The 12,511-nt window shown below is 48.5% G+C and overlaps 1 protein-coding gene across 1 annotated transcript in view; it reads left to right on the top strand.

Annotated features, from left to right (window-relative positions):
* Window positions 1-3,003: 3,003 nt before the first annotated feature.
* Window positions 3,004-12,511, top strand: part of PTCHD1 (patched domain containing 1) — a 62,717-nt gene continuing 53,209 nt past the window's right edge. The window contains exon 1 of the mRNA XM_003917497.4: window positions 3,004-3,427. Coding sequence (XP_003917546.1) covers window positions 3,077-3,427 — 351 coding nt within the window. The 5' untranslated portion in view covers window positions 3,004-3,076. The remainder of the gene's footprint in view (window positions 3,428-12,511) is intronic.

The following is a 12,511-nucleotide window of genomic DNA, read 5'->3' as shown; positions in this document are numbered from 1 at the left end:
GAATGCCTTGGTCCCAAAGGAAAGGCCTTTTCTGTGTGGGAGGACAACACTCTCGCCCTGGCCAGCTGAGCAATGCAGTTTCTCCCGCTCTAAGACTCAGCCCAGGCGCTGAGGGAGGGCACTCTGTTCTTCAGCTCTTGTGAGGGCTGACGTTAAAAGGCCGGAAATTCTAGGGATGAGGGCGAACCGAGGTTGGGAGGGAGCCACTGGGAGGGTCAAAGACTTCAGAATGAAAAGAGCTTGGCCAAAATGTTAAAGGCGCCCAAGCAGACGTGACGGCTGGTTTTCCTTCACTTACTTTTATCCCTGCGCTGGCATCGGGGCACATGAAATAGCTCTGTTCATTCCCTGTGCAGCGACCGATTTTAGGCCTCCTGAGAAGTGCCCACCCACTAGCTGCCGCTGGCTCAGTCGCAAAGAGCTGGGATCGCAGTATTTCCCACCGCCACCCCGCCTCCCCGCCCTTCCATCTTTCCGTCTGCCCGGGCTGAGAGCCACGCAGGGCATCCACCCTGTCATTTAGCACCTCGGCTACGCAATGGTGGGTGGTTTCCCAAAGCGCGTGCCCTCGCAGCCACTCGCGCTCGCCTCGCCGCTTGCAGGGGCACAAGTCAATGAGGCTTTTCCCTCCGCGATCATGGTGAATCAGCAAAGCGCTGCAGAGCAGCGGCATCTCCACGAGCATAAATTAAGATGCTGGGGGAATGGCACGAGTTGAGTGTGGCATGGGAATTTCTAGCCCCTTCCAATGTGTCCCTCACAGGGATGGCGATACTGGAGGAGGGGAGTAAGCTGGAAGCTGCTGGGGAGCCTCTGGAAACAGAGCAGTGTAGGGAATAACGAGGATGAGCACAGAAAGTGGATGAGAAATGGGTGGAAGGATCTAGGGAGCACAAGCAGAGCAGGGCAGGTGCGCCCCCGGGGTGGGCAGCGCAGCAGGTGCAGGTGTTGCTGAGGAAAGGTACGAAGAAGGGTCCGGTATGGGGGAAGGGAGCAGATAATCAAATAAGGATTTCCCAAACCGCGACTTGCTGTTTCCAACTGCAAGTTCCCAAGTTCAGTTTGAGAAGTGAAGGGCTGCTAGGTGCAGGGGAGTCTGGAATGGGAACGTTAGGGAAATGCCTCCCCGAGGCGCATTCTCCTACCCATTCTCCTCTTTCTTCCCCCACCACTCCCCTTCCTCCTCCTGTCCCTATTCCGTCTTCCTTCAGCTTTGATTAATATGCATGTCTATGCTCCGTAGTGCGGGCCACCGCCTCCCGTTCGACCCCTGGCACAGGGAGGCTGAGCTGTAGCGACCAAAGCCTTGGGATGGGGAGGCTGAGCGCTCAGAGCGCGGAGCCTGAGGACCCCTCGCCGCGCCCTGTACCCCACCCCCCTGGCTGGAGAGAGCGCTTCAGTGACCCAGACTCCGAGATCCCGCCCGGTCTGCGTTGCGGTGGACAGACCCAGGAGCTTGGAGCGCGAAATGAAACGCGCTAAATTGTACCTGTGCGTGGCCGTTCCCGCCGCCGCCGCAGGTCTATCCCGGGGCCGAAGCCGGCGCCCGCCTTCTCGGGGAATTCTCCGGAGGGGGAGTGCGAGGGAACCACGGTGACTGTCTGCTAGCTCACGGCTGGCGCGCACACGCACACGCCCAACTTTGCCAAGCCGTCGGCGCCCCCCGGGCTCCCCCGCGCCCCCTGCGGCTCAACACGCTCGGAAACCTGTATCTCTCCTGGTCTGAGATAAGGTTCCCTCCACTCTCACACCTTCGCGTGTAGGGGAGGAGAGGGCGGAGTGAGGCAGAGAAGGGGGTTAACGCTACTGACTCCCTGGCCAGCCTTTCTCAAACACTCTACGCCCGCAGGGGCGCCCGCGCCAGCCACGCCGCACCAGGTCCCCCAGACCTGCTGGTGACGACAGACCGAGGAGGAGGAGGAGAAGGCAGGGCGAAGAACCGGGAGCCCGGGAGCCCCGGAGCCCAGGCGACCGACAGTTCCATCGACTGACCGTCATTATCAGCACTTTTATTACTAAAGGACTGGGTGGGGAGGTTGGGGGGGGGTGTGCAACAGAGCTGGCCAGCCCCAATCCACTCTGGAACGACCCTAAATTAGAGCCAGAGAGAAAGATTCTCCACGGATACCTTTTGAGTGGACGTGCTCCAGACACACACCCGGACCCCGTGGTCCCGCCGAAGCTGCAGTGTTGGGGGTATTTTAAACGGTTCTTATTTGGGAGGAGGCGTGATTTCCACGTTCGAGCGTCTTCGCTCCCCACCCCCTCTCGGCACCAGCCAGTGCGCGCCACCACCTGAGCCTGGCGAGAGCCGGGACGCACGCAGTCTTCAGCCTGCTCCTTTCTGCCTCTGGGGAGACTCGGCTCTGAGCGGGTCCGCCCGACGCCCGCCCCCTCCCCCCTCCGGAGAACTCTTTACTTTTTGTTTGGAAAATCGGGGCCATTTCTTTATTTATCTCTGGGTCTTCCCGGAGGAGGGCAAAGAAGGGGAGAGCTAGCTCAGCGGGCCGGGCCGGGGGAGGGGAGCGCGGGGAGGGGAGGGGACTGGGTGTAGCCTGGAATTCTCCGTCCTCGTGTTCCTAGGCTGGCGCGCAGAGTCTCCTGGCTATAACGCCGTCGCCGCTCCCCGCGCCACCCCGTCGTTGGCCTTGGGGGTCGGGTGAGTGGGGTCATGACGAGCCGCGGGGGCTGCCCCGGGCCCAGCCAGCGCTGAGAGGGGACGCGGCCGAGCGGCGCGGAGCCCCCCGGGCGGGGAGGCGGCGGGGGGTGGGGAGGGCGCACGCGGTAGGGCGGAGTGGGGGCGGCGCAGAGGCCGCCAAGCTGGGGGGCTCTCCGGGAGGGCGCGGCCGCGGGCAGGAGGGCGTGTCTCCGGCCCGAGGGGACCCTCCCGAGGCGTGGCGCGGGACTCCCCGATGGTGGTGCCGCGGCTCCGGGAGAGCTCAGGGTCTCGCCTCCGCCGCCGCCGCCGTCGCCGCCGCCGCGGGCGCCACTGCCGCCGCCGCCGCCGCCGCCGCCGCCGCCCGAACCCGCGCCGAGCGTGCGCCTCGCCCTCCTCCCGCGCCCGCTCTGCTCTAGGATGCTGCGGCAGGTTCTGCACAGGGGCTTGAGGACGTGTTTCTCCCGGCTCGGCCACTTCATTGCCAGTCACCCTGTCTTCTTCGCCTCGGCGCCGGTGCTCATCTCCATCCTGCTCGGCGCCAGCTTCAGCCGCTACCAGGTCGAGGAGAGCGTGGAGCACCTGCTGGCGCCCCAGCACAGCCTGGCCAAGATCGAGCGCAACCTCGTTAACAGCCTCTTCCCGGTCAACCGCTCCAAGCACCGTCTCTACTCGGACCTGCAGACCCCCGGGCGCTACGGCCGGGTCATCGTCACCTCCTTCCAGAAAGCCAACATGCTGGACCAGCATCACACCGACCTGATCTTAAAGGTGAGAGGGGGGCGGGTGCGGGTAGACTCCGCCAGCGCCGCGGCCGCGGTCGGGCTGGCTCTGCGCTGGGGTCCACCTCTCCTAGCCCAGGCAGCTGCCGCAGGGGCTCTCCTGCACCGCGCGCCCCAGGGCGGCCGACTGGAGCCTCCCAGCCTCCTGGACAGGGAGCGTCGGGGTCCGGGTCCAGCCCTGCCCGCGTCGCCTCTGCCGCCACCCCGCAGCTGCTGCAACAGTTGGGGCGGCGGCGGCCACAGTGCTGTGGTCGGTGCGCTTGTTTTGGTCGCAGTGGGCTTGGGGGTGGGGAGGCTTTGGGGTAACTGGGCCAGGAAGGAGCAGAATGAGAGAAGACATTCTGGAAAGTCCTACTAGAGAACAAAATACTATGCTTGGAGAGGATTCCGAGATACCCCTCCCTGTCCTGTTTTGTTTCTCCCTTTTTCTGGCCCCCCGGAGTGTTTGGGGAAAGGTTGTTGGTGGGGGAGGTTGGGAAAGGACAAAAGAATGTGAGGCGGAGGGGTGAGGAAAATGCCTCCCACCCACCCAGAAAGAAGTGTGGTCTCTGGCGAGAACAGGGGGCTGCCGTGCTGCCCTCTTCTCTGGAGCGAGGTAGCCATCTCTATCTTCTAGGGTATGAAATTATGTTTGTAATTCGCAGTTACTTCGTCTTTCACCGTAGCTCCTCAAGAAATGCCAAAACTTTGGGAAAAGAAGGAACCGATCAATCCACTTTTATTTGGGTGCATCTGAGCGTGGGGGTGAGGGGCAAAGCCAGAAGGGTGAGAACAGAAGCCGGGCTGTGTGGCCCCGAGAAGAGCACAGGAAACCGAGCAGCTGGTTAGAGGGTGACACTCGCAGAAACCGGTTGTGCCATCAGCTTGAGGTGGGAATTAGATGTGGAAAGTGAGGTTAATGGTGGTAACTTTCAGGAAGTTCCTAAGAAAAGCCGAGGAGTGAGGACTAGAGATGGAAAAGTGGAGACCTCAGGAGAGAAAAGTAAAAATAGGTGAGAATGTTCTATCTGAATCCCTGATGGGGATTGTGGGGCTTGTTTACTTAAGGTTCTCCTTTGGGGAGGGCAGACAAGAACCAGTCCCAGCTGGGACTCTGGTGCAGAGGGATGGAAGGTGATGGTTTTGTGTGAGTCTCTAGTCCCGAGCTGGTACTACAGGCTGGTTAGATTTCTAGTCTACTTATCCCAAGGGGGAGTCTGCTGGGAAACCTGGGGAACTCTTTCCTCTTCTTTTCCTCTACAGGTAATAGTTTGTCCCTAGAGACAAGCTAATTTTCATCCATTATTTCCCTACGTCTGTTTGTTGACATGTTATCAATCAGCAATTAGTAATGAGGGGAATCTGACTAGGGGCTCAATGGAATTAGGATCTTCCCACACTGAGTAGCTCATGATATTTTTAATGGCACACAAATCACACAGTTACTCATCAGAGAACCTTAATAACATTAATCCCGAGATGTTTGTTTTTCTCATGATTAGACTTCCAGCATCAAAGTGTTTTTTTTTTTTTTCTCAATACTTTAGTGACTATATTTTGGGACACAGATAAATACTGCTCCAAAAGCTTTCCCAAGAAAACACATAGTAGATTCATCATGGGCACAAGGAAACTATAATTTAACCAGTTCTGACAGTTGGAAATGCCCCATCTTTTGATTGATGATCTACTAAATGATATTTCTCTTTTTGTGTTTTTTTAAGGTGATGTTTCCATTGGCTTTTTTCCCCCCCTCACAAACCATCACACCACTGTGACAGGCAGTCACCAGTTACAGTCACTCTCAAGGTTAATGAGACATCAACAAGCGCATCAGATCTCTTTTCAGCTGGATTACTTCTTCCCTATTTGATTTTGATCAGTTCAGGACAGAAAACAGTGTGATAGGAGAAGGATGAGACTGGAGAGAGGGAGGCTTGTCTTTGCCTCCATATCTAAAGGGCAACTTTAAAGGACAATGGTCAAATCAGTGGATTGTTTTAAGAAGTGGGATGGTTTTTCATCTTCTAGGTGTCTGAGTAAAGTCAAAACCAAGCCTAATAGTGGTCCGAACTTATTTCTAGCTGATGACTCTCTGGTCAAGTGAGTTCATACAGCTTATAAAAACCCAGACTTACGAAACCAAGGGAATTAATTGTCTTCAATTTTAAATTATATATTTAATTTTTTCTTTCTGCATCCAGCCCCTACTTTTAGTAGGTATGGAGCCAGGGGACAGGAAGATGGACCTTCATTAGTCATGGTAATGTAAAGTGTGGGAGTGAGCACTTATTTTTTTAAATTTTTTTCCATTTAGAGACATGATGACTTGTCCTTTACAAAAGGTGTCAGGAGTGAAAGAATCACTGTTATTGTCGTTACTAGTGTTATTCTGATACTTCGTTACCGGCATCAAGGATAGCATTGACAGTTAACACTACACAACACCGAATGGTCCCTGCTGGTTTTATGGCGTCACATTTGAAATGAAGTGAAGTGGACAGATCATAAGCAGGTCTGAGGCTTTTTCAGACTCCAGTACAAAACTGAGGAGGTGACTTGTAGGATGGTGTAGGGTGTTGCTTCAAGCATGAAGAGTAGCCCCATTCTCTCCTCTTAATGTTTTGGGATTGTACCTGTGCAGTGAGGAGATCCTTCTTGCGATATTGGTCCCACTATTTGCTGACAAAAAAAAAAAAACAGACTGGGAGGGAGTGATGACAGAAAACGAAAAGCCAGGTTGACATTTTTAAATGTAATTGAGAGTATTACAGAAAAATATCTGTGTTTGAAAATCCAGCTGATCTGGTTTGGAGAAGCTTTCTCGAATTTGCGCAAGTGATATGATTACCATACTCTGACCACTATAGTTGACCCCGCACTTTGAGGCATGACAGTGAGGCACACTGTGAGGCATGACTCCCCCTAGCATCGGTTTCCCCTGAGGGCTACAGGGCAAAGATGCAATATTAGGCAAAAGTGGGTAGGACCTGGTGGTGCTGATAAGGGCTCATGCAGTAATTTCTAAACCTCTTTAAATAAATGCTGCTCTTCAAACGTCTTCCCTTTCCTAGAAAATTAAATTTAGCTGATTATATCTTTTAACAGAAAATCTATGATGTTCATCTCAAAGCAAATTTCAAAGTAGGGCCTCACAAGCTTTTACAGATACATTTCTTTGCGATCACCTAAAATGAAGTGTAAGTAGGTCCCTTTGATAACTGATGCAGGCTGTTAACAAAACAATTCTTGATTTATTCCAGAATCATCTCTGTAAAGTGAAGAATCAGTACAGCCCAGTACTTATGATAATGACATCATCTTTATAGGACTTTATAGGTTATAAACATACAGTATGTTTAAATACAGCAAATTAGGAAAAATGCTATATCCCATTTTACATATGAGAAAACTACTTCTTAGAAGTTAAGTGACTTGTCCATGGGAAAAAAAGCAAGGCTAGAACCAGGACTGGACTGGACCCAGGGTTTTGGACTCCAAGCCCAGTGTTCTTTTCATTATAATTTACTTTCATATGATACACTACTTGAATGATTTAAAATATACATTTTTGTTATCCAAATGAAGTATAGTTGACCAAAGTTTTATATCCCATCCCATCCAGTTGTTCTAATAGTGGTAATTGGATCATAAGAATATTTTTCTTGACTGATTCTGTCTAGTGTCAATTAAAATCCACATACAGAAACTCCAAATACCCAAAGTAAAGCATAAGATATTTATAATTAATAATATACAAGAATAAAAAGATTTTATTGGAAAAAAAATCTCTGGATGATTGAATGTAGCTGCTTCCTGATTGAGTGCTGCTCATTGGCAGGGTCCAGGTTGACTGAACTTTAGTTCCTTATGCAGTCCCTGGCACGTAGTAGCTACTCAATAAATACTTGTTGAATAGACCTCCCTAGTTTACTCAGACATTTATGTGATGAGTTAAGGAAGATTCCATAAAAACGAATTTGAAATGTATTTGCATAGTGAGATTTTTATTTTTACAACTTTACAGACAGTTTCTAGGATTCTTTGTTTGCAAGATATCATTCTTCCCTCCTTGATAACCTCTGTAGTCATATCAAAGCATATTTCAGTTTGAAAATTGGGTAGGGGCATTCATTGCCTTTGTACAAAGTCCTCTTCTTCAGGGGAAACTCAGAATGGTTTATTCCAAACCACGGGAAGGACGCATCGTCACTTAGCAAACATCCTTCCATTTACTAGGAGATCTCATTTCTTTCAAATATCAAGTTTCTGTTTTATTTAAACCTTTTATGTTTAAATACATTAAATAGAATTAAGTTACAGACAAGATTAATAAAATCTAACTTGAAGTTATTTACTTCAGACTTTCCAAGAAGGGCAGCATAACTGCTAGCTCAGGGTCACAAAGACTGGGTAGCTAGATCAAGATCATAGTTTTTCCAAATACTGTCTCCACACTTTCAATCATTATGGGAATCACCATCATCTCTTCCTCTACAATCTAAGGATCAGCAAATTTCAGCCTATTTTTGAATGTAGATTGACTTTTTACAGTTTTGAAAGATTATAAACACAGCAAAACAAAAACCAAGAAGGCTATATAGCAGAGACTGTGGCTCACAAAGCCTGAGAGATTTGCTCTCTTTACGTTAAAGGTTCCTATGTTGTATTCTAAAATTTCATTACTAGAGCACTTTCAAGAAGTTAATACTGTTAACCTGTATGGCAGTAGTTCTCAACTGGGGCTGACTGTGCACACACCCAGGGGACATCTGGCAATGTCTGGAGACATTTTTGGTTGTCACAACTTGGGGAAGGGGCTTGTGCTACTGGCACCTAGTGAGTAGAGGCCAGGTTTGCGGCTAAACATCCTGGATGCACAGCATAGCCCCCACAACAAAAAATTATCCAACCCCAAATGTTAATAGTGCCAAGGTGGAGAAACTCTCTGCCTTGCATGTTTCTTTTGTTTTTTAAAGATTCTTTTTTGCTACATTGATTATATAAAATGAAAAAATGCCAAAGAAAAGTTCATAGAACTCTGGGGACAAATATTATGACCTCTGAAGTGATGCTCTCTTGGGCAGTTGAGCAGAGACCAGATTTTCCAGATTTTCCCCAAAATGCAGTTCCCTCGCTCTCTTCGATACTCTGTCCCTTCAGGTCTAAATCCCACCTGCTGTAGAAGAGCCCAAGAAACTGAATACAGTATAACTGCTTGAATGACAAAGTGGCTAAGTTGACACTGGCCTTTGAGACTTGTCAGTTACTAGAGTGCCCATTATTGGCATGCCTTAAGCATCAGTCGGTAGCAGTTGCCCACTTAGGTTGGGCTTCTTCTCACTGTGTAAGACCCCACTGTGAGCAGTGACCTAATGAGGCAGAAGGCAGTGCTTTGTTGCCTATTCCAGCCTCTGCTTTTCCAAGTATAAAATGACAATAGAAGAGCTTGCATCTAAGAAACACGGAATCAAAGAACCTTGGGTTTAGAAGGCACCTTAAAGGTCATCTCCACAAAGGCTGATGCTAGAATCTTCTCTTAGCATCTCAGGGTGCTTTGTTTGGTGACAGGTACTATGAAGCCTTGGGCAGTGCAGTCCCTTCTTGTGAGTTATCCAAGTGGCAGATACTCTTAGAAAAGATTGAGCCTGGGCCTGAAAGGGCAGCATTTGTGCATTTGCTGGGTCAATTGACTTTTACTCTTTATTTTTGTACTAGGGGAAAATTAAGGAGAGACTGAGATAGGTTTTCATTCTCCTTTCATTTCATAGGTAGTGTATCCAAATAATCTGAGCACAATCTCATCCTAGGGTTGTCTGACTTTTTTTTTTTTGAGATGGAGTCTCTCTCTGTTGCCCAGGCTGGAGCGCAGTGGCGCAATCTCAGCTCATTGCACGCTCCGCCTCCCGGGTTCACGCCATTCTCCTGCCTCAGCCTCCCGAGTAGCTGGGACTACAGGCACCCACCAATACGCCCGGCTAATTTTTTGTATTTTTAGTAGACACGGAGTTTCACCGTGTTAGCCAGGATGGTCTCGATCTCCTGACCTCGTGATCTGCCTGCCTCGGCCTCCCAAAGTGCTGGGATTACAGGCGTGAGCCACCGTGCTCGGCCATGTCTGACTTTTAAGTACCTTTCATTTGTGTGATTAGTATGTCAAATGCCCTCTTGTCTCATTGAGATTTGGGGAGCAATCTTTCAATTCTCCATTTAGGTACACATTTGAGACAAACTTTGGTTAAACTGAAATTTAGATATAAAGCCCCAGTGGGAGAGGAAGCCCACCTTTGTAATGACTCATGACATCTTGATAGATGCCATATTAGAGTTAGAGAAGGATGATTATATATATATATATTTTTTTTTTTTTTTTTTTTTTTGAGACAGAGTCTCGCTCTGTCACCCAGGCTGGAGTACAGTGGCCGGATCTCAGCTCACTGCAAGCTCTGTCTCCCAGGTTTATGCCATTCTCCTGCCTCAGCCTCCCGAGTAGCTGGGACTACAGGCGCCCGCCACCTCACCCGGCTAGTTTTTTTGTATTTTTAGTAGAGACGGGGTTTCACCGTGTTAGCCAGGATGGCCTCGATCTCCTGACCTCGTGATCCGCCCGTCTCGGCCTCCCAAAGTGCTGGGATTACAGGCTTGAGCCACCGCGCCCGGCCAGGATGATTATATTTTAAATGGCCACAAAAACTGTGCCACTCAGGATTCACCAGACCTATAAACCTCACAGGACAGTCAAACACTGAACTGGTGACTCCTTGTAAATATGAGAAGGAGGAATAAGCTAACAGAAGTTATTTGTTTTCTACCTGAGTGGTTCCAGTCCCTTGGCACAAGAGACAGGGAAATGTGAGATGCTGGTGAGCTGATCAACTTTGACTTTGTGAGATGTGCCATCTGGTACCTGATTTCGGGGCTCAGTGTGAGCCCCAAGTGATACTTGAGATAGGCTTAAAGCAGACCTTTGAAGTCACCTGCTTGATAGCACATCACAGCAAGCAGGCCTGTCTGCAGCACTGCCTGTGTCTCCGCCACATACCCGGAAGGCCACAGAACTACCAAGGAATCCTGCCAGACTGATTTAATGACCAGCAGGGGAGGTGAGTAATCTCTAACCTTTAAAAAGGAAATCAACACCAGTTGTTATTTCTTACGGGAAGCCCTGAATAATATGTTGTGCTTGCAACTTCTGAGTTCATATTTTGAACAAAAGGAGGCAGTGAGGACATAGAAAAAGCTCTTTTTATCTTCTTGCTCTCTAAGAAATCCTCTTGAGAATATTGTTTCTGCTATTTTGAAAGATCCCCATTGTTAGGTCTTCCACTTTAGGTTTAATTCATAGGCTTCAAGTACAGTTAAGATGATTTATTTAAGTGCAGTTGGGTATCTTGGGAGGTGATATCAGAAAAGGCTGATAGGGGAGTGGGGAAGTAAAACAGTGAGTAGCAGGAAGCCAATCAAGAGAGTATTATTAAGCAAGTGTCTACTGTGGGCAACTGGGGCTCAGTCTCACTAGGGAATTCTGGGAGACACTGTAGAATGTGTTGGAGAAATCTCAATTGTGGATAAAGAAGCTGAATATTTTTTCCCCAACTCCAGCCATCATCGGTTAATTCAACTGCATTTAGGGGCATTAAGTTTCTGGCATTTTCATATGCTGTGTTTCTCTATATAATTTTTTTTTTAAGAGAATTGGGTACAGAGCTACAGGTGTTTGTAGCAAGCAACCTTAGCATGGAGAAGTGAGTGTGAGCTGAGACTATATGGGTGGGACCCTGAGAGCATCTGCCCTAAGGGTCTTATATTCATCTAGAGTTATACATCTAGAGATTTAGGGCCCTGTTTCTAGGGAATGGATATTCATCCCTTTACTCAACAAGATGGCTATGACCCTGTCTCTTTAAAGCTTACAGTTAAGAATCATCCAGCATAGCTATTTAGTTATTCTCAAGTTTGACAAGTGCCAGTGGATGCTGGTAAAGATGATTCCAAACAGGGCCTAGACACCAACAGGATGTGTGGTTTTAGATGCCAAACCTCCACATTTGAGAGGCACATATTCATTCTCACCTTTATGAATACAGAAGTCTGCAGACCCCATCTTCACACATTTACTTCTGTTGTTCTCGCTAAAAGTGCCCTCCCTCTTCTCTTTAAGGACCAGTTCACATGCCTCTTACTTCATGAGGCTTTCTCAGATTCATGGCTTCTTCTCACCCTTAAATCTATTGGGCTTTCATTCTTATCCACATTCTTTAATGCGGAGCTGTAGACTCTTATGTAATTTGCTGTATTGTCATGTGATAGTTTCTCTTAAGCAAGATAACGAACTCTTCAGGGGCAGGAACAATGTCTGAAACTGCCACATCTCTCCTAGAGCCTAGCATAATGTGGAGTGTGCAGCAGGTGCTTCATAAATTGTTACTGGTTGATAGCTTATAAGATGGAAAATGTGCTCTCCCTCCCTATTGATTTATTTTGGTCAAATATAATTTTGCCTGGTAGCATGACCATGTGATTTCTTTTGCTCTATATTCATTTTTCATCCTTGACAAATCTTGGTTTCAAACTTGTCAATAAGCAATAAGCATCCATTCTGTTTCCAGATCTGCTGCCATTTATATAAGGAGAAATTCTTTGAAAACCAAATATCTGACGACCTTCTCTGGTCCAAGTACAGTTTGGGAGGGTATAAACTTGACCTCAGTCCCCATTCAGTGGTCCATTTCCATGTGGGAGGGTGGAGCCCTGTGCAGTTCCCAGTGAGCAACCTGGAAATCGGGTCCCCACACTACACATTCCCTTATTTACTTGAAGAAAAGTCTCAAAACATTGGCCACACCCATACTCAAATGTAAATAGGACACACACTTAAAAGAAAAAAATCAAGGACAAGTGGTTTTTCTGACCATAGCACCAGTGTTCAAGAGATCACCATTCTGATGTTGCTCATTCCCACTCTCCTTAAAAATTAGCCCAGAGTAACATAAAGAATTGTTCTAAAAGACAAACTCAAAGAAAATGATACTGGTACAAAATCAGCACATTTCTTTGAGTTTAATGGAAACACTAGAACTGCTAATTTTTCAGC

This window comes from Papio anubis, chromosome X (assembly GCF_008728515.1).
Source record: "Papio anubis isolate 15944 chromosome X, Panubis1.0, whole genome shotgun sequence".
In the NCBI taxonomy this organism is placed as follows: domain Eukaryota; kingdom Metazoa; phylum Chordata; class Mammalia; order Primates; family Cercopithecidae; genus Papio; species Papio anubis.
Note: the sequence above shows the minus strand (reverse complement) of the source record. Positions and strands in the feature narration are given on the sequence as shown.